This window comes from Photinus pyralis, unplaced genomic scaffold (assembly GCF_008802855.1).
Source record: "Photinus pyralis isolate 1611_PpyrPB1 unplaced genomic scaffold, Ppyr1.3 Ppyr1.4_LG7, whole genome shotgun sequence".
Classification (NCBI taxonomy): Eukaryota; Metazoa; Arthropoda; class Insecta; order Coleoptera; family Lampyridae; genus Photinus; species Photinus pyralis.
Window position 1 is genome coordinate 14,272,749 of NW_022170738.1, and position 22,784 is coordinate 14,295,532.

The following is a 22,784-nucleotide window of genomic DNA, read 5'->3' on the forward strand; positions in this document are numbered from 1 at the left end:
GAGGGGATGCGTTCTCGAAATCTACGAGGGGCATGCGCGACAATACAATTTCCACGGGAAAAGCGGGCAAATTACTGTTTTAATCAACTTTACTTAAAAGTAGGTTGGTCGAACCGGTTCATTTAAATATTGATTAAATTTTCGTTCGTTCGTCTTCCATCTAAACGCTTCCATTTTTTTTAGGTCGGTAAATAAAGGAACATTGGATTCTATACGGAATGTGACAGCAAAATGCATGGTATTTCGATGAAAATTGAATTAAATTTTCTGTTTTATTAAACCTGTTCGACGACGACAAAGACGGCGGCGGCGGCGAAGAGATAAAATTGGCATCGAGCGAATATTCGCATCTACTCAGAAGTTCGTTCGATTTAATTTCGTTTTTAAGTTGTTTTAATTAATCGCGCAATCGACTCGCAATAATTGAATGGAAAGGGGTGATCTCAGAATAGGGTGGTCGATTAATAACAATCAAGCAATTTGTTTGCATTTTTAGTTCTTTTAAAGGAAGAACAAGACAATTTAATAAACTCAGTTTATAGAGGCTGGCTGCACTTTATACCGCGGTTTCTCGATTTTCCAATATTCTGCATACGTGCGTTGTTGCATAAAAGATTATGTATTTCGAATTCAGCCGTTTAAACTTCGAAAGTTTGAGATGCAAATTCGTAGTTTCCGAAACCTCGATATCATAGGTCACGTTTTGCATGTTCTCATAAAAAATTACACCAAGTTATAGTTTACGTGTTTGGGTTAATTTTATTTCATTGTGGACTAGTTTTCGAATCGCGCGTGGTTTTCATAGAAATTGCAGTTCTCTTGCTTTATACATTTCAAAATAGTGTACAAACTTCCCCAGAAACAAGTTAATAATCCTGCAAATGTTTGCAATAAAGTACGAAGTTGTATGGACTTTGCGAGGTTTGCGTGTAAGGTTATAAACAACCCTTTGCATGGAGACGACACGTATATTTTACATGCAATAGTTCAAATATCAATAAGTTACAGACACCACAGAAGAAACAACTGAACATAATATGCGAAAACATAAATTCAAATATAAGTTTGACTGATACTCTTCCCTTTCACTAATCTTGCCTATTTCTCTATTGGCACTTTAACAGACCTATCATAGATGTAGTGGAGAATATGATGATGACTAACTGCTCCCTTATCATGTTTCTCAAGTATTTTTTCCAAAAAGTATAGGCGCTGGAGAAGAAACCGAGGAAGAAACCGAAGTCTACAGTAAACAATTAAGACTGCTGTCCCTTATCGACTTCCTTTAGGATTTTGTACGAAACTGTCCAATAAAGAATATCCACTATGTAGGCCGTTTTGGATAAAAACCGTATTTGACTCGTGTGGTATTGGCTCTTCGCTAGAAAAGTTCACATTGCTATTGAATAAATTAGCAAGTACAAGCTTATTGTATCTTAGAATGAAGTACTAATGGCAAGAGCAAGTACGAAGGTTTGTGCCGCTCATACCAGAACTGTATACATTGCATATAACATTCACATTCTACGTAGGATTTTGTATATCCATAGAATGTGGAAAAGTATGTCGCAAATGTCCGATGTATGTGCAAGGAATATACGTTTGGCAGACTTCACATAAAACCTAGTATATACGTTTTGGATGTCTTACGTATATTCATGTATATGCACCAGACATGCTATGTATATATATTGGTATACTGACAAGTGAATATACGTACCATCAATATTCCTGTAATATGCAAATATGTGCAATATCATATTTCATGCATTTATACATTCAGAATGGATGTTCTATAGAGATTCCTCTAATATTCGGGAAGCTTCCTAGCATTTATACATAAACAAATTCTTTTCAATGAGTAAAATTTTCTGTTTATTAACTTTCCTATTATATAATGGAAGTGAAAATGAAATCACAAAAGGCTATCAAAGTAATATGCATGGTATTCATGAACAACGAGTTGTAACAAGAATAATATTTTCATTAATCTTCTTACTTTAACGACTAACTGAATCACCTCCAAATAAGTCTGGAAAATGTGCTTAACAAATGTTTATTCTCACCAAACTTACGAGACTACTTTATAGAATGATTAAGATTCAATAGAAATGCGACAAAATATGAGACACAATCCTACAAACATACAAGTACGAGGGGTCGTCTTTATTTTCCCGGGCGGGGCAGCTTTATTTATTTATTTATTGTTCCTCTCTTGTTCCGGGCCCTCCACAGGCTTGTGCCCAATTCCAGAGTGGCCCGCATAATGCTTTCTAGAGGTGCCCCTGCAGAAGGTCTTAAGTAGTTCTATACTACTCCGGTATTTACCTTACGAATTAGGAAAACTGCAAGAAAACCCAATTCGGAGTAGCCGGCCAAATGCTCGAAGCTGATTTAAGAAAATTCCCACCTCTTGCACACATGAAAAAGTCTTATCTTAAGCCAGGTTCGAACACCCAACTTTCCGATTATGTACCCCAACGCTCTACCACTGAGACACATAGTCGGTTTTGATTTTTGATGCAATTTTTGGGGCTCCAGTCCTCCAAAAAGAAGTTTAAAGTCACGCCTTATGCAGGAGAAATAATGGCAACTACTTTTTTAGACTGAATAATGGCAGTACAAGTACATAAAACCAGACTTTCAAAGGCTGCTGTAGCTGATTCAAAGGAATTGAACATCCATCCGCCTTATTGTACCAGATTTTTGTTCCCGAGGGCACTTGTGCGGAAAAAAATTAAAATCCCCTTGAGATTGGAGCCTCTGGTGAAATTTGGAGGATAACGAATCGTTGGGGTTTTCTTTAGTGTTACTGCGAGGAACTTTGGTCACTTTTTGCAACTTTTTGACGCGTTACCTTTTACCGGAAAAGACCTTATACGGTTAAGCTTTTAATTCAACCTCGCTACCGGAAATATAATTTCTTCCGTGAATTCTATTAGTATCTCCGTGTTATGATAGCTTCTTAATAATTTTTGATACATTTTAAGAGAAAGAAGAACTATTTATCGCAATGTCTGAATCCTTATATTTTGTGCGCTTCCATCAAAAAGGACAGTAATACGTTTGTTGCAACATCCCGATCAAAACAGTTTAACTTTTTCAAATGGACCTTACCTGGTCGCTGCTATGACAACGTGAATAATCTTTGGTCTCCCCAAAACGGGAATATTTTATTATAGAGACCACGACTGGTCACCTTGATTGCAAAAACGCGAATTAAGCTTTCCTTTGGTCAGAAAGTGCAATCTTGCTGCCGTTGTGAATAATAAAACAATATTAACCTGAGATAAACTCTCGCTATCGTGTCGCCGTAACATTCTGAAGTAATGAAGACAAACTACGCAAAAATAAATAATGTCCGGTTGTTTTAACTGCAATCAGCCAATCCGTTCCTTTACATCAACCAAGATTAATATTTGTCTGGAACATAATTTAGAGCCATGATATTTTTTGTAACTTGAAAATTTCTACTTTACTTATTTCTGCAAAAATTTGAAAAATTCAAATTCAAATTAAAAGCTATACCGTCAGACCCTTTCTATTTCCTTCAAGGTTGCTATTCCAAGATGACGTATCCTCGTTCGGGCGGTAAGCGAAAAGGACTTCATTAGTTTTTGGAGATGAAAAAAAAATTAAGAACATGTTCTAAGGCAATTAATACAAGATTCTAAACAGATCTGTAAATTTTAGAAGTTCTAACAATTTTGTAGAGATTCATTAATACATTCTGAACACTTTTTAAGAAAATTCCAAGGATATTCCAAAATAACCCTAAGATCCTATAACATTACAGGGAAAAATCTAAGATGATCCTAAGAGACCTTTTAAAAGATTCTATTTTGACTCTTAGAATATGCCTAATAATATTCTATAACCTGCTCTGAAAATGCTAGAATTTGTGCAGATTCTATCCAAAAATAATCCAAAAAAGATTCTGAAAAAAATTCTAAGAAAATTCAGAGGAGATTCTAAGACGATCCTAAGGTCATAGGAAGATTTAACGAAATACTAGAAGATTCTACGAGAGTTTTGGAAGATTCGACTTTAAGAGAATTTAAATGGTTACAGGTTCTAAGAAAAAGGTTCTAGCCGATTTCAAACATATTCAAAGATTTGAAAGAGATTCCCATCAGGATTTCTATTTGCGTCTGCAAGTTGATCCTAAGAAGAAACATCAATTAAGAAAGGTCACTGAATACGTTAATGTATTTCTCAATATAGAGTCTGCATAGAAGATTGCGTTCGTTTATTCATCTATTTCTTTACATAAAGTGAACGTAGTGTGGGCACTACATTTCTTATTTCAAATTGTGACTTATAGTACCTTTTTAATTCATTAGCAAGTTCATACATCGTTCATTTTATGTATTTTTTTATTTTTTCAAATATTACGTATTATGCTACGTATTTTTGTGGTAACCGTCTGTCGTTCCATATTTGTGTATTGATATTGATATATGATATTGATATTTCAGCCGATTTTTCCATTCACATTGGAAAGCGTCCTATTTGCGTCTAAGCGATGAATTTTAATCAACGTCCGCGTGTCATACGTAAGTAAGGAATAGTTATTGGCCCTTTTAACACTGTTTGGGCCGAGTACTTTAATATACCAGTCAAGCAGTGTCATTCTACGGACGAGTTTTCTCCATCATTTTCTAATTTAACACTATTCATGATTAATCTAGCAGGAAAAAGAAAAAAATGAGCTTTCTGATGACTTATCACACGAACTATGTTGCCATTTAACAAATTTAAGATTGCGGTGTCACTCAAAAACCACGTACCAAGAAAAAAATTTTTTACCTCGAAATAATGTGAAATAATTTCAAATGAAAGTGTTCTAATTTTCATGTCCATATCTCAAACCGTTCGAGCGCGAGAGCTTTGGTTCCATCTTTAATAGCCACCCTGTATCTATTTGGAATTTTAGGAGTGGAGTTCAAACATTATAACTGCTTCTGAGGTGAAGTGAACCTAAGAAGAGTTTTAGCATTATTACATACAATTCTTCATTTTATTTACAGTAATGAGATAAACAGATACGGTGCTTTCAAAATTTTCAAATGCAGATGCAGATAACTCAATTTCGGCATTGTAACCGCCTTTCTCTATTAAAAAATGTGAAAGGAGAAGGGTTCACTACACCCTTAGGGAATCAATAATAGCATAGAACCATTTTGTAGACTAAGACTTCCGGAATTAAGTGCCTGTAAATAAAAAAAAAACTGCAAACTTTGTCTATTAACATTGCGCCTAAAAGAAAATGTATACACGTTCGTCAAAGCAATAATATGTTTACTTTGTAAGTACCTACTTATCGGTTCATTTCAAATATGTATGCCTAGCAATAAATTACAAACATCAAAAACAATTGCGTAATTCTAGAAATGCAATAAATTGCGCGATTCCATAATAGACAGTTGAAATTTTTGCTTTCCAAGGCGTATACAAGTAAAATGGCAACACTCTACATATTATCTTTTTCCACGTTATTAGTGGCAGGTTTGTCGTTTTGTTGTAAGTTCAGACTTGACTATTTGTTAGTTTGCAGCAAAATGTGTGGTCGGACTAGTGTAGAATGCCTAGATCGAGTACGAAACGGACTATTGGCTTTAGCTCAAAATAACTGCACCAATGATGATGGTATCCTCACACAGTATTGGTGGCACAGTACCACAAGTGCAGTACAGATAAATTCCGTTACTGAAATTGATACAGTAAAGCCGATTATTTTCCTGTTGCACGGTTGGGGCGGATCAAAGGATGTAGATTATATACAAGTTATAAGGGACGCGTACCTGAAAAGGTACCAATCAAGTCGTACAATTATTACTCTTGATTTCGGTATGTACGTTACTGGCTCAGGTATTTTGTCGTACGCTAACGCATACTGCAATGCGCCGGCGGTTGCGATTGGTTTTGGCAATTTCATATGCAGTCTAGTTGCAAATGGGGTAAGCCCCAAGAACATACACGTGGTCGGGCATTCCCTAGGAGCACAAATTTCCGGAATGGCGGGCGCCTATGTGCAAAAAAATTGCAAATTCTCCGTGGCGAGGATTACGGGGCTTGATCCTGCGAGTATTGGATACCTCTGTATAAATCCAAACGAATGTAGATTGGATGAAACCGACGCAGACTTTGTTGACGTTATCCACACTAACGCGGGGGGTTATGGGACCACGTTGAACTCCGGTGATGATGATTTCTATGTTAATAATGGCATCGCACAACCAAACTGCCTTGATTTGAATATTGATTTTACCCAAGTATCTTCAGACCCTCTTTCTGTTGTACTTAAACCAGGTAAATATACAAGCAACAGTTTTGATTTTTTGTGCAATGTCTGTGGATTTTAGTGTCTTGCAGTCACCAACGCAGTTGCTACCTTTTTGCAGAGAGCATTCTTGCAAATAGCTTTCCGACACGATCTTGTTTTCCACTAGCTTCAAATGTACTTTATATGGGAGAGTACTGCAAGCCGGAACTAGGGACCAGAATGTGTAGAGTTAGTACAAGTGCACAGTCACCTTACGGTCTTGGTCCAAACGGTCCATTGAATTAATTTTTGAATGTTTTTCTGTAATCAAGTTAAGATTTTAAATAATAAACACAATAGCGAATTACTTTTGTATGCTCCCTGCATTAGTAAAAGCTCGTGAATTTTAAATAAAGTCTCATTGAATATGGCATCCGACTACCGCTTTCGCTACATGAGTATTTGTTTACTGACTAAAATCACCAATAGTTTCGACTGTAGGGACCGGACATTTCACTACATCATCCCCTAGTAAGGCAATCGGCAAATCTTGTGCTCATTTTTTGTATATTTTGTTTCTCCACCGTGTATTTGCTAGGGCCAAATGTACATTGGATTTGCAATTAACGCCACAGCCCCAAGTAAACAGATTAATCAAAATGTTTGTGGTATAATTACTTATTTTGGACTACGTGATGTCGTAAAAGATTAGTTTTGAATCATTAGTTTTAAGCACTAGGAGTCTAGGATAAATATATTGGGGTTTGGGGTTAGAAATTAATGCCATAATATCAAGTATTACATATCATTTTTTGAACCATAATTCTGCACCGATTGTATACAAATTTAGTGACAAATTTTTCACCTCGTTATGGCCCTATACAGCGTGTCTTAAATTGAGTGGGATAACAGGGGTATATCTTTGTTATTATTATACTTACAGATTCGGTTAAATTGGTAGTTTGGTAGTTTTTTACGCTAATGGGTATTCCGATGGGATATTTTGAAAAAAATTAATCGTTTCATAGATTATTGGAAAAAGGTGAAAATCGCCAGTTTTGTTCAAATATTTTAGTAACAACGAAAGCTATCGAAAAAAGTTTCAAATCAAAGTTGCTTCCTTATTTTAAATGGACGTCATATTGGATTTTTACGTCACTTGTTAGAGAGAAAAATTACAAAAGTAGTGATACTAAACACTTAGAATTTCAGTTGGGAATCAATCTTGCCTTTTTGCCTTGAAGTTTATAATTCTACTATGCGAGACAATAAACGAATGAATTTGGTTTCAATCACAATCAACCATAGAATTATTGCCATAAGAAATACATTGTAAACCTCAAGGCAAAAATGCAAACTTGGTTCCCAAATGAAGTACTAAGTGTTTAGTATCACTGGTTTTGTAATTTTTTTTCTATCGAGTGACGTAAAAATCCAATATAGCATCTATTTAAAATAAGAAAGTTAATGTCAATATCTCAAAAAGCGTCTATCCAAAGTCTCCCCAAAATCCATTTGTGTCCCAGTGGTAAAGCGGCCACATAGCCGGGAGGTCGGGTGTTCGAACCTGGGAAGAGGTAAGAATTTTGCATCCGAAAGAGATGGGAATTTCCTTAGATCAGCTTCGAGTATTCTGCCGGCCACTCCGAATTAGGTTTTCCGGCAATTTTCATAATTCGTAAGGTAAATACAGGAGTAGCATAGAACAATTTAAGACCTTCTACCGAGGCACCTCTAAAAAGCATTATTGGGGCCACTCTGTAATTGGGCGTAAGCCTGTTGAAGGCCCAGAACTAGAGAGGGATAATAAATAAATAAATAGAAACCGCCATTTTGAAAAAAAATTTTCTACCTCCATTGAATTTATCCCATCGAATCTTGAAACTTTTATTTGAAACTTTTTTCGAAAACTCTTTTTTTACTGAAATATTTAAAAATGTCGATTTTCACTTTTTTCCAATTATCTACGAAACGATTTATTATGGTATCGCATCGGAATATCCATCAGCATCAAAAACTACACAACTTTGCCAATTTAACCGCATTTCTAAGTATAATAATAACAGAGATAGTTACGTTATTCTATTTAATTTCAGACAGCGTATATATGTCGTGATTCCAACGTCACTTGACGTTTGCTTATAAAAATCACCGTCTTTGTAAATAACATGACTTCGGTTGAAGAAAATAGTACATCGTCCACTCAGTGGCTTGTTGCAGAAGCAGAAAAAGTTCGTACCTGCAAAATCCAAGTGCAAAAGCCTATTATAAAGAATGTGAAAAGCTGTTGGATTGGATGAATAGAGAGCATCTTTCAAACAAAGACTAAAATGCATAGTTAATGGTGGCATATGCGAAGGAAATGTCAGACGTATTTAAATCTTCAACCCTTTGGTGCATTCATTAAAAACTTCAATCAATACTGCGATCGAAAAGTGGAACAAATTTGGCTACTCTGAAGCACGTGAGTTTGTAAAGCTTTCAACAAGGATACCAGCCAAAGACATTTTTTGCATTTGCAGGATTTTTATATGTGATATTTGAATTAACGTTACTTTAAAGCTCGGCGTGCTCTACTCGCCTTTTTTGCACGCGCAAGCGTGATGTGAACAGCGATTCAGGTGCAGGTATAAAAAAATTATTTTATAGCATATGTTAAATTGACATTTTAATAGATTTGAATGAGTAGGCTAAATCGCTCATTAACCATAAGGCTTCTGCTATAAAACTTTAGGACTAGTGTATGATGCCTAGATGTGTTACGAGATGCACTATTTCGTTTAGCTCAAAATTGATGGTACTCTCACACAGTATGTCACAAGTGCAGTACTGACAAAATCCTTTACTCAAATAGATACAGCGAAGCCGATTATTTTCCTGTCGAAGCTAACAAAAAATATGGCACTGACTAAACTATATCATCTGAGGAAAAGTGTTAATTGAATCTGGCAAGCAATTTTAGATGTACATCTGAATAAGCTTATTTTGATTTTTCTTTATTTTTATATAAAGTATGTTCTGTGTATTTCTACATTTTTAAGAAATAGAAAAGATATTTTTTATCAAAAATCCGTTGTGGTTGTTACCAATATGGGTCGTTAACTAGTCAAATGAAGCAAAAAAATCGAACTAAGCCCACCAAGAGAAAAAAGTTAAAGATGGATTTGAAATGTTAGCCTTGTAAAAGGCCCACGTAAGCATAAAGATAGTACAAAATGCCTGTAAATTTTGAAAAAACTGCAAACGTTGGCTATCAACATTGCCTAAAAGAAACCATCGCCAAAGCAATAATATGTTTACTTTGTACCTACTTATCTGTTCATTTTAAATAATATACCCATGTATGCGTGACAATAAATTACAAAAATCGCAAACAATTGCGTAATTCTAGAAATATAATAAATTGCGCGATTACATATCAACTAGACAGTTGAAATTTTTGCTTTCTAAGGCGCACAAGTAAAATGGCAGCACTCTACATATTAATTTTTTCAACGTTATTAGTGGCAGGTTTGGTTTTTTGTTGTTAGGGTTCGGACTTGACTATTTTTTTTAAGTATGTAGCAAGATGTGTGGTAGGACTAGTGGAGAATGCCTAGATCTGTTACGACCAGTAATATGGAGTATAGCTCAAAACTGCACTGACGATGATGGTATCCTCACACAGTATTGGTGGCACACTCCCACAAATGCAGTACAGATAAATTCGGTTACTGAAATTGATAAAGTAAAGCCGATTATTTTCCTGTTGCACGGTTGGGCCGGATCAAGAGATGTAGATTATATAAAAGCTATCAGGGACGCCTACTTGGAGAGGTACCAATCAAATCGTACCATTATTACTCTTGATTTCGGTATGTACGTTGCTGGCGACGGTATTTTGACGTACGCCAACGCGTTCTGCAATGCACCGGCGGTTGCGATGGGTTTTGGCAAATTCCTATGCAATCTAGATGCTTATGGGGTAAGTCCCAAAAACATACACGTCGTCGGACATTCCCTAGGAGCACAAATTGCCGGAATGGCGGGCGCCTATATTAAACAAAATTGTAATCGCTCCGTTGCAAGAATTACGGGGCTGGATCCCGCGAGTATTGGATACCTTTGTGCAGGTGCAAACGAATGTAGATTGGATGAAACTGACGCAGACTTTGTTGACGTTATCCACACCGACTCAGGGGGTTATGGGACCACGTTCAATTCTGGTCATACCGATTTCTATCCTAATAATGGTATCTGGCAACCAAACTGTGTTGATTTGAAAATTAATTATACCCAGATATTGTTAGACCCTCTATCTGTTGTACTTACACCAGGTAAATATAGAGGCAACAGTTTTGATTTTTTGTGCAACGTCTGTGGATTTTAGTGTCTTGCAGTCACCAACGCAGCTGTTTCCTTTTTGCGGAGAGTATTCGTTTAAATAGCTTTCCGGCAGAATTTTGCTTGCTATTGTCTTTTAAGGTACGTTATATGGGAGAGTACTGCAAACCAGAACTGGGGACCAGAATGTGTGGATTGCGGACAAATGGACAGTCTCCTTATGGTCGTGGTCCTAACGGTCCATTGAATTAATTTTTGATTGTTATTACTGTAAACAGCACACATTTTTAAATAATAATAAACATTGTTACGTAACGAGATAAAAACCACTATCGCGACTACGTTAATTTGTTCTTAAACTTATCTAATACTGATTTGATCACAAAGATTGCCAGACAAACTATGACGAGACCTTAAAACCTTTTAAAAGTTTATTTTATAAGATTTCAATTTTATACTATAAAATTACATTACTATAATAGTATATTGCATAATAAGTGTGCTAAGAAGCCTATTTCGCACGAGTATTTTGCGACACGAGCGAGCGTAGCGAGCGAGTGTTGTAATAAAATCGAGTGCGTAATAGGCATTAGCACTCGAATTATGTACTATACTTTTTCTACGACTTGAATATAATTGATAAAAGATTAATAGATTACGATTGATTTAGTTCTAAATATTCAAACTTCGAACTAAAAATTAGAACTGTCAAGTGTCAACTGTCATGGTCTATTTGAAAGGAATACAAAATACAACGTTACCTCACTTATATTCCATGAATGCATGCCAGCAAGCAAGAATGTTATAAATATGAAATACTTTTTACTTAGATTGGAAGTGCATTGCAGGGTTTTGACATCCCTATTCCTTACTGCAATGTGAGTTTCATTTTAGCACCATAGATGCAATAGCCAATAGGATACAAGATACAAGTGTTGAAGTTGAAGATTACTACCTAACTAGCTCAGGTGGTGTATTAGGTACCTAACTATCGATAATGCTAAGGCCTTCAAAACGCTGCGTCTTTTAACGAGTTTTCCCGGGAAGGAAGCATCCATTGGCACCATCCATTAGTTCATCGAGTACTTATTGTAGTTTTAAAATACAAAATAGTAGCAACAGAGTTTGCTTAATTAACTAAACGCAGCTTAAAACCAATCTTGAGTAGCCCATTACCATTATCAAAAATAATTGGACACGGCTAATAAATTACATACAGGCTCCATGGAAAATGACCATCTAAATTTTGGTCTTCCATTATCCTTTCCTCCAGTCACGACTGGAATACGTTATGATAATTTTCAAACTTTTTTTCCTTTTCCAATCTTTTCGTTGTTGAGTACAGCCTCCTCACTGCGTTATAGTAATTATTTTTAATAACATCAGGATTTATCCACGGAAGTGCAACTTGATACCACCCATCATCCTCACGAACTACTGTTTCTTTGAATAATCGGATCGCTTCGGCCTCCTGCTCTGAATCGGAGAGATTGTTCTCTTGGATTCCAATTAAGTCTAGATTCCAAAGCTTACTTACTTCTTCCATATCCAAATACATCTGTATATTATCCTGAGCAACGCTGAACCGACGAGTATCACCAGAAATGATCCATCCAAATAATGTCTCTACGGCAATTAAGTTATTTTCTAACTTAAGAATTTCCATTGATCAGCTTTCCCCATTAATCACTTCCAATCACAATGTCGATTTCAGCTAACGAAAACGTGATATCAGGTACTGATATGCCTTTTTGATTTAACTCCTCAAAAATATGAACTGGAACCTTTGGTACTTGACCACCCAGCTTCAACTTCTCACGTAGGATCAGTTCAACTTCCTTTGAAGTGTCATAAGTACTTTTGATCAGTATACGATGCAAATGAACTTTTTCATAATTTGTAACTGTACCATCACATAGAACATCCTGGTGACCTCTTCATCCATAGGTTTACTCGTAATAGCTTGAATAGTTCTCTTAGTAGTAGAAGCTTTTCTGACAGCCATTATCAAAAAGAATTCGAGCTAACACTGATTTTCCTCTTGTTCCAAATTGTGCCTTCACAACTATTATCTTTAATAGGACTTCATTGCTGCAAACAACATTCGATTCGCTATTTAGAGTTACTTCAATATCTTCAGTGTTTTTCTCTTCTTAGGACATAACAGCAATAAATGGTTATCGTTACAATTCGAACATTCCACTGGAACCTGACATTCTTTAACTTTACGACCCTTCCATAAGCATTTGAAGTAGACTCGTTTCACTATGATTATAGCTTCATCATTTCTTCGTACTTTAATTTACTTGCTTTAAAACAATTCTTAGGTTCATGGTTACTTTTGGTACACGGTTCATTACTACCGTTAAACAGACTGGTTGCAGTTGCTGGACATGCAACTTCACTACTTCTTGTGCTGATCCTTCCATAACTTCTTTGGGCAGATGTCTTTCCTTCCTTGGTGTTGACAAATCCCCTTCTTGCCAGAGAGATCTGCTGTTCAGCACGAGCTTCAGTTTTTAAAAACTCCATAAGTGCTTCCAATTTGTTTGAATTTACATTGCCAACACCTTCAGCCATTTTCTTCTCCGAATACCTTTGCCAAACTCGCAAAGTTTCATCGGGAACACTAGATTCTACTTAAAGGATAGATCCAAGTTGTAGGATTTGCGTTGTCCAAATTTAGGGACTGAAGAGATCTCAGATGAGACTATAGCTCAATATACATCTTCGCCTCCTTGTCCTTGTTACATTTGAAATCACCAACTTCAGCAACTCTCTTATATAATCTTAGAAGAAGATCCTCACGACCATACCTTTCCTTTAATTCTTCAACAGCAGATTTATAACCAGCTTCTCCTACTTTGAAGTGACTATCCACAATTGTTGTTGGTTCACTTCCAACCACCATGGACATCTTCAAATAATTGAATTTATGGATTGTACTGATTTCATTATCCTCACGGAAAGTTTTGAATTGCCCCCAGTAACAAAGCCAATCCTTCAAATCTCCACTGAAACTAAGTAGATTGAATTACGGTAACGTATACCTCTTCTTCCCACTAGTTCCTCCGACAGAAGTACTTGTGATTGAACTTCTCTCAACTCGATCGTCTTCTCGAGCTCTTGCTACTTTGCAAGAAATAAGGCTGAACTTTTCTCGATACACGTCAGCTTCATTTGATTCTTCTTGAATCCTTTCATCTGAATCATCCTGGTTCACCAACACATCTTATCATCAAGTTACTCTAATTTTGAATGCGCGTCATGGAGCAAATGATTGTTGGAGTCAATCATGGTCCAATCCGGTTGACTCTCCTCTAACGCCGCTTCCAGCAACACCACTATTAACACTAACCACTTATTAACTTTTTCTCTCAACGGTTTTCTCGCTTTTTCAGCTTTCTGCATCATGTATCAATTATTACCACTTCGTGCTATAAGTTTAACTGAATCTTGGTGGAACCTCCAAAATGTTATGTAACGAGACAATTGACAATTTATCTGTCTATATATTCTACAAACACCTTAGTGAATGACTTTTGCGTGCTCCCTCCTTCGAGTACACAAAAATTGCCAATGAAATTACAGAACAAATGTAATAGCCTCTACTAAGGTATTGGCAATTATTTAGTACTCAATTTGTAATTATTTTATCATTTTGGACTACGTAATATCGTAGAAAACGTCAATAATATGATGAACTTAAAATAGGGTTGACGTGAAATTGAAGAATCAGTAATTGAAACACCAAACCTTCCCCATACTAATTTAATATAAAGACATAAAACGCGACAAGTTTCAACCGATGGTCAGGTCATATTCTGGCTATAACGTCAATTACAATGTAATGTTAAAGTTCTAAAATACATACCTTATGAAAGTTACATATTAAAACTGGACATTTGTAAGGGTGATTTGTAGTTCAAGTTCACGTCTATAGTCAGCCAAATAAATATTCATTAAATCATATTCATTGCTTTTTTTTGATTGGAGTTCGTCGAGCTTTAGTTTATCATATCTGTCAGACGTACAGGAAACTTCATTGTTCACTAATGGATAGGAGACAGAAATTCGCGTTTGGTTCTAGGTTTACACACATTTTAATTACCCGTTTAGGTTACAGATTACCTACGGATCAGCAGAATCTCTGATCAGACTTTTGTTGGCCCCGATTTTTTTGAAATAAGCAATTTTCATCAACCAAATATAAGATCAAACTTTACCGAATTACTGGGCGAAATTTATACATTTCCTAATAACAGTTTCGCCAGTTTTGCCCAAGGAGAAATAGTTAAAGAAGCTAGGATTATCAGTGCCATATAGGGATTACAATATTCACGTTCAGTTACGTTACCCTTAACGTCCAGTTTTGTGCGAGACAGAAAAATTCCGTGCGTCGGAGTGCCGACTAGTAAATATTTAAGCCCGCCGTTTTAGTGCAGATGCACAATTAAATATTATCGTGTAAAAGTCTGAGTAAAAAATAAAGTATTTTCAGCAGATTCCGTTAGACATTTTCGCGCGTAGGAGTCTCACTGAAGTACAACGAACAAAATTGAATGCTTATACCAAACCAAATGGGTTTTCATTTTGTGCCATTAAATCAAATAGTTAAACACTGTGTTAAAGTCTGTGCAGAAGATCTTCCACACAACCAAATGTCATATTGAAGGCAGACTTTCTAAAATTAGTAATTATTCGGGCTAGTTGCGTTTGTAAATAGTTTAATTCGTGTACTGACCTATGTAAACAACCGCCGAATTCAACAACTCATCAATCAGCGTTTTTCCCGGAAACTGCAGCCGGAAAATCCCTCCCAATGGATCGAGAATGCCAGTCAAACCAGTGAATTGTACTTCATCCTGACAGCTACCCAAGAATGGTTTGGTAACCAGGTTAGTTCCATAAAGAATTTTTGAACGACAGCTTTATCGTCTGCAATACAATCAAATTGGAATATCGAAAAATAATTCAAGTTGGAAATCAGATCATAAAAGTGTCGGAAAACTTACATTTAAAGTTCATTGAAAGGAATCGAAAGGTCCGTCACATTTATTTTGTATATAAAAGTAAATTCTACTGCCCCCGCAGTGGAAATTCATATTATCAATCCATTCCCTTGCATTTTAAGGTGCGTATTCACCTGCAACAAAATGCCCCGAACGAACCAAACGCGCTGTAACAAATTTATCTAGTCAGTACGCTGACCCAAACAGAACAGAATGCGCCAAACATTTTCAAGCATTAACTTGGAACCACAATTGGAAAATTTTGATTTTTTACGAAACGAAGGACGGACAATTTGTGGAATGACGCACAAATCGGCACAAAATGAGCATAATCGTTTGGCAAGATTGGCAAACTGGGGTGCCGATTCAAGGGTGGTAACTTAATCCAACTCAAAACGCTAATACAGTTTTCTGTAGTACAGATTTGGTCCCAATAAGAAAAAAAAGTTGGATGTTGGTATTGGGGCTTGCATTACGACATACAGCAAATAAACACAGCGAAAAAATAGTATAAAATAAGTATAAAAATTGAATACACATTTTTTCAACTTGTGGTTATACGGTATAACTAAGATTGAGCAAGGACCAAAGTGATATTATCAGAATTGGTACACGAGTACAGAATGGCACAAAATGTTGACGAATCTGTATAATGGGTCGAACCAAAATACAGATCTGCCCCTTGCGGTTGAAACGTAGTAGTACAAATTTTGAAAATTACGGAACGAGTCAGCGAAGCGTTCCGTTTCTTGCCTTCAGGGTGTGAATAGAGAATGTGAGTGGTACCATTGAGATTGAAGAAATGTCTCTTTGTTACTTTTGTCGTCAAATGACAGGTACTAATTTTGCGAAATCTGTGGGTACGAGGAAATTATTTATGTAAACGTATTAACGTGAATTGAGTGTTGCTAACTTTAACCTAGGTAAGCATATTTTTCATATCTCCGCTATTTACAATATTTTTCATTATTTATAGGTTAGTTTATATAAAATGCTCCCGGCAAATTCGAAGTTGATTAATATATCTATTCTCTATTGTATTTATATGGGAACCCAGTTATTGGGGTAAGCAAGGCTAATCGTATCAGCATATGTTTGATTTCCCCATTTTAGTTCCTTTCCCGGATTTCTTATCTGCACCGAAACAGTATTCGCTTAATCTAGTAAGATACCGTTAAATTAATCAGGCCTAGTGCTTCCCGATCCAGGATCACAGTATTACCTACTTCGAGTTGCCAAAATGCGAGTCCTCCTTTTATGAAAACATAAATGTGGTAACATTATTTATGTAAAAAGTAGAAAAGTTCCACTCGACATCTACAAGCTCGTCTACAAGATACTCCAAATCATATCAACACTCTGTACATTAATCCTAATTTAAATTAGTTTGTATAAACGTCCTCCTATTAAATGAAATGTAACCTGCGTTTGTGGGAAAATTCCACCCTGGTTACGTTTCAAAATCTTTCCTTAAAATCAAGTTAAAATGAAACGTAGCTAAAGTGGCATTCTCAATGTACATGAGAAGGCATTTATATGGGCCATTTATAGCAACTAAATCAAGCTATCCCTAACTAAGGCCTTCACTTAGTTGTTAACCAACCCACAAATATTAAAAATGCCCTACAGCCTACTTATTTCAAGAAAAATTTACAAAAAAGTAAATTTTACCGAAGTGTCTTGAATAAACGCACGCACTGAGAACTACTCACAGACCAACAACTACCTACAAAATAATAATACTGCGTCGACTAATACACCGCCAGCTTCAAAAACGTGACGCGTAATCACCTACGATGTCCTTGTGTAATTTGAATTCGTCAGCTTCGCGGCAAAAAGGAAACATAATATCCAGTGGCGTAGCATTTCCAGTGCCGCAGCTTGTGTTTTTCTCCGAAAATTAAATGTATAAAAGCGAGAACGATTCAAATTTAAAATGGCCAGATACTGTAACAAGACTGTATGAAAGTTTTTAAACCATCTAAAATGTCGTTTTTAAGGATCAAGAAATTTAGCCAAACCTGGTAGCTACATTTTACCTCCACGTCAGTACCAAACGCAAACCTATGCTAGCTAATATTTCTACGAATGTGAATCTTCTATAAAACGAGATTGTAAGGAGGATGGAGAAGATTATATCATTCACCTATGATATTTTGCCCGAAAACGACCATTTTGAACTACGTGATACCAAAAATTACCAGTTTTGAATCACTCCCTTTCAAGAACTCGTACGAATATATTGGGGTTAAAAATTAATGCCACAATTCCAAGTATAGATACATAGTATTCTTTGAACCATAATTATGGACTGATTTTATACTAATTCGTACTGTAAGTTACAAATTATGTACCTTGTTAGGGCCCAATCTATGTCGCGATTCCAAATTAACGCCAATATTCCAATCATATATATTTATACCGTGATTTTCTACTGATTAAATTCCAATTTGGTCAACCAAGGCAACTGTCTTCAAAAAACTTCTTGCAAACTGCATTACGAATTAATATTTTGGGTACCTACTCCATTTAGTCCAGTCAAATTAGCGCAATTTTGGACAAATAAAAACATTAATTGGTAAAGATCTGAATTTTGGTATACACATTTATTGGGACTTTCTATTGAACATACTAAAAGTCCCTGTCAAAATCTGTTGCGCTCGAGACGCCATCTTGGAAAAACGGTACGCTTTTCCAGTTTTTTGTCCATGTCTCGGAAATTATTACTGACACGAAGAAATAGTTTACATGAAAAATATAGTTTACTAAATTCCCTATAAAAAAGAGTATTTACATTTTTTTTGTATCTCCAGTACTTTAGCTGTAATCTCACGTTGAATACGTCAGAACGCGTTTAGACCCCGTATCGTAGTTATAGAAGGAGGCCGTCTTTTTTATGACTACACCGATAGCTGTAACAGAGCCAAAAAATGAACAGAATTGTCGTGCGATAAAGCATTCTAGCAATGACATAATGTTTGATGATACATCATGTTTTTTTCAAAAAGGTAAGCGAAAATGTGTAAAAGTGTTGGAGCAACGAAATGAGTTCTGAAGCTGAAGAATGCCTTTATAACGTGCCTGATAGTGAGAGATATTAAAACCGACATCGTTATCAGACCTTCAGAATTACCTTGACCCTGTTCGGACACTGAAGGCTCCCAGTCCACACTCAGTGCTCACATTGAAGATGAAAGTTCTATTGAGAGAGCGTTTTATGAGAAACCTTATTAAACGTGTCTCATACCAAGCTTGAGTGCGACGACTTCGCATATATTAGAAATACTGGTAGAATTTTCAATGAATTTAATGATTTGTAAAAAGTTGTAAAAAAATATCTGCGCCACTGTTTCGAGAACTCAGGATACTTGATTCCCTATTCGATGTCGGATTATAGCTAAAGTATTGGACATACAAAAAAATGTTGATATGCTTTTTTATGGGCAATTTACTAAACTATATTTTTTATCTGAACTATTTTTCCGTATCAATAATTGTTGCCGATATATAGGCAAGAAACTGAAGAAGTGCTCCTTTTTTCCAGGATGGCGCCTCGAGCGCAACAGATTTTGACGGGGACTTTTAGTATGTCCAATAGGGAACACTAATGAACATGTGTACCAAAATTCAGATCTTTACCGATTAATGTTTTTATTTTTTCTTATTTGACTGGACTAATTGGAGCATATTCATAAATAAGTTTTGATCAGATGTATCTCGTTTAGACATTCCCCTTGTCTTTTACGAGGACACTCCGTTTTCCAGATATTCGAATTTAAAGTTTTGACAGTACCAATAGATATGTTTCTTTTGAGACGTTCCAATTGTCCTTCCTCCCGACACTTCGCTCTTGAGATATGAGAATTATAACCGATAACGACAAAGAGTCGAGCAAAACGTAATTAATATTCCTTTCGTTGAGACCTTGCATTAAAACCTGATCTCCCCCCCCCCCTCGCATCTCCCCGATTTCAATCAAGACTACGGGAGAAGGGCAGTGTTTGGTGTATAACAGTTCTTTTTGTTGATATCTTTAATTGGATTACCATATAAACCAATTACTAACAGCCCTCCTCCCTCCAAACCATCCACTCCCGAAAAGAAGTGGTGGGGGAAGGTTGTGGTTGGTAGAAATCAATTCCTTTCAATCAGACCTTTCATTAAAATACCATAATTATAGCATGGAGGGTAGAACGTGTGTTTACCATAAAATAAAATAAATATTTAACGTACTAGAAACTAGAAACAATTCGCGCTTTTATATTCGTGACTCACCATTGGGATCTCCGTAACGGTGAAAGATACAGTGTAGGTTAAATGTGGGCAAAGTTGAACCTTTTTTGTGACTGAAAAAACGCATTTGATGTGTGCGATATCACCGAAAAACTCAAAATGTCAAATTTCGTTTGCATTCCCCCTAACCTAAACGACCAGAAATGGACGGTTCCCGTTAGCACCTTGTATGGACACGACGAACCTGAATTCGTTATAAGAATTTCTTCTTGATTTTTCTTTTTTTCTTATTCCGTAAAAATCCATTACGGTGCGTATCATGCTCAAGCGAAAAAGAAAAGGTAGAGAAGTTTTAGCTGAGACGGCAGAATAATTGTGACATGCAGTGGGCAGTGTCTTAGATTCGCAAATATAGGTAAATGTATCTTTGATTTTCCTTTTCTAATTACAGTAATCAACATAGAATGGAGCTTAATGACTTTGTATTTTGCTTGTCGTTTTGTCAGGTTGTTTGCTTTATAAATTTGAATTTGCAAGACCTTTCAATTAATGCGCAAAGTTAAAAAAATTAGTTAACAATTGAGGGTCGTACATAGGGCCAGGTTATTTGTTCGAGATGTCACATTCATAATGTTTTTGCATGTGCACGGAAGTTTCATTGATTATTTTTTGACGTTTCTCATGCGATACCTTTTCATGACTCCTGACTATTTGACCCTTTATGTTATATGAAAACTGTTAAGGAATGGATCTCGAAACCCCTAACTCTTGATTATATTGAGACATGTTATATCCTAGTCAAAAGCGTGCGCCTAAACTCAACGAACACTTACCCTAGACATGCCCCTATATAATATATAATTTCATGTCCGTGAAAGATAATGGCACAATACCTTAAATATGGGTGTAAAGTCACGATTAAGAGGGAGATAAAATTCCTTGAAGTGGTACAGGTTGAAACCTATTATGTAAAATTCAAAAAGTAGAAAAACTAAGCGAGTAAATTTCCTGGAAGGTTTTCAATAGGTCTTTTTGCCTTCCTTGTAATTAATGAAGTCCCTAGAGCTATTCTCGTGTGATTAAGAGAGGGCAACCCTGATTCGAATTTGGATTTGATTGTTTTTGTTATTAACGTTTTTAATTAAATTTCATTCTCACCGTTTCTTCTTGGACCCATCCTTATACTGACACACTCGTTTTACAACACATGTTTCTTTCACATAAAATAATTACCTATTAAATGATGAAAAAAAAGACAATTTTGTTAACCAGATGAAAATTTCTAACATTACTCAGTTTGGAATTTATTTTGGGAATTAATGAACTCTTGGACAAACTCAATTGAGTGTCGCTTTGGCCATTTTTACCTCTAGAATAGGTACGCAACTTTCAGAAGAGGGTGGAGGGACTACCCTAACAGAGTGTGTTCATTTGTTCAATTGCAAACCGTTAACATTTCCAATTTAGAAGGCCAACTGGTTTCGAAATTTTTTTCAAGTAAATTTATACGTTTGTTCAAGGCAGATGTAGACATATTATGTTCTCAAGCCAAATTTGCTTAACGCCAAATTAATAAGTAATACGTAATCCTTTTAGTTAATCAAATATTTCCGCCATTATAACGTACCTATATAGTAAAAAAAATTTGCTACACACGTAAGTAATATGGCAGCGGTTCATGTATTTGTTTCTTGGATGCTACTAGGGGCAGGTTTGTCTTTTGGTAGAAAGTATAGAAAATTGACTACGTCTTTTAGTTTGCGGCAAGATGTGCGATAGGAATAGTACGGAATGCCAAGATGCTTTAAGAGGAGCATTATATGGTATAGCTAAAAATTGCTCTAGCGATGACGGTATCCTTACACAGTATTGGTGGCACACTCCCACAAATGCAGTACAGATAAATTCCGTTAGTGAAATTGACACAGAAAAACCGATTATATTCCTGTTGCACGGTTGGGCCGGATCAAAGGACGTGCATTACATACAAGTTATAAGGAACGCATACCTGAAAAGGTACCAAACAAGTCGAACAATCATTACTCTTGATTTCGGTACGTACGTTCCTGGTGGAGGTATTCTAACATATGCCACAGCATTTTGCAATGCACCGGCCGTTGCGATAAGTTTCGGAAAATTCTTGTGCGATCTAGTTGCTCATGGGGTGGGCTCCAAGAACATACACATCGTCGGACATTCCTTAGGAGCACAAATTGCTGGAATGGCCAGTGCCTATGCGCAAAAAAATCGCAACATCACCGTTGGAAGAGTTACGGGATTAGATCCAGCAAGTATTGGATATCTCTGTTCAAAACCAAACGAATGCAGACTGGACCAATTCGATGCAGACTTCGTGGACGTTATCCATACCAACGTAGGGGGTTATGGAACATTTATAAGTTCCGGTCATCATGATTTTTACGTTAATGGCGGTACCGGACAACCACACTGTCTTAATGTAACTATTGACTTCGCGAAAATTATTTCCGACCCTCTTTCTATCGTGCTGAATCCAGGTAAATACAAAAATCGGTTTTAATTCTTCTCATTTAGAATCTGTGGTTTTTAGTATCGTGTAGTCACCAACGCAGTTGTTATCTTTTCGCTGAAAGTATTCTTGAAAACAGTTTTCCGACACAATTGTGTTTTCCATATCCTTCAAACGTATTGTACATGGGAGAATACTGGAAACCAGAAACAACTAGAAGATCCTGCGCAGTTTTTACAAAGGCACAGTTTCCGTATGGGCTTGGTCCTAAGGGTTCATTGAATTGATTAATTGTCATTACTTATTATAAAGAACAACTTCTCATAAGTTCACCTAAAATCAGTCAATAAATTAATCTTTTTCTGAATCCATTTGACAAAACTTTTTCAAATAAATCAAACGCAAAAACTGACAAAAGAAAGAATGTTGCTAAAATCTTCGAATAAAACGGTGGACTGTATAT

General features: G+C 36.1%; 3 protein-coding genes across 20 annotated transcripts in view; 2 read left to right on the top strand and 1 right to left on the bottom strand.

Annotated features, from left to right (window-relative positions):
- LOC116176810 (complexin) overlaps positions 1–22,784 on the bottom strand; it is a 501,249-nt gene that overhangs the window by 75,047 nt on the left and 403,418 nt on the right. The window lies entirely within an intron of this gene.
- On the top strand, positions 5,322–6,632 carry LOC116176808 (phospholipase A1-like). Of its 2 annotated transcripts, none has more exons than XM_031495577.1 (3): positions 5,322–5,508; positions 5,551–6,312; positions 6,366–6,632. In XM_031495577.1, the coding sequence occupies exons 1-3, from the start codon at positions 5,463–5,465 to the stop codon at positions 6,569–6,571; spliced, it is 1,014 nt and encodes a 337-aa protein (XP_031351437.1). In that variant the 5' UTR covers positions 5,322–5,462; the 3' UTR covers positions 6,572–6,632. The 2 variants fall into 2 exon arrangements, with proteins under 2 accessions (XP_031351437.1, XP_031351438.1); XM_031495578.1 differs by having other exon boundaries at positions 5,558–6,312.
- On the top strand, positions 9,706–10,864 carry LOC116176809 (lipase member H-A-like). The gene is made up of 3 exons (XM_031495579.1): positions 9,706–9,775; positions 9,823–10,581; positions 10,635–10,864. Exons 1-3 carry the CDS (start codon positions 9,730–9,732, stop codon positions 10,838–10,840), a joined length of 1,011 nt encoding a protein of 336 aa, XP_031351439.1. The 5' UTR covers positions 9,706–9,729; the 3' UTR covers positions 10,841–10,864.

Coding starts and splice junctions, on each gene's coding strand:
- LOC116176808 (XM_031495577.1), top strand. CDS start 5,463: ATGGCAACACTCTACATATTATCTTTTTCCACGTTATTAGTGGCAG. Junction 5,509..5,550: donor TTCCACGTTATTAGTGGCAG/GTTTGTCGTTTT, acceptor ACTATTTGTTAG/TTTGCAGCAAAATGTGTGGT. Junction 6,313..6,365: donor TTCTGTTGTACTTAAACCAG/GTAAATATACAA, acceptor TGTGGATTTTAG/TGTCTTGCAGTCACCAACGC.
- LOC116176809 (XM_031495579.1), top strand. CDS start 9,730: ATGGCAGCACTCTACATATTAATTTTTTCAACGTTATTAGTGGCAG. Junction 9,776..9,822: donor TTCAACGTTATTAGTGGCAG/GTTTGGTTTTTT, acceptor ATTTTTTTTAAG/TATGTAGCAAGATGTGTGGT. Junction 10,582..10,634: donor ATCTGTTGTACTTACACCAG/GTAAATATAGAG, acceptor TGTGGATTTTAG/TGTCTTGCAGTCACCAACGC.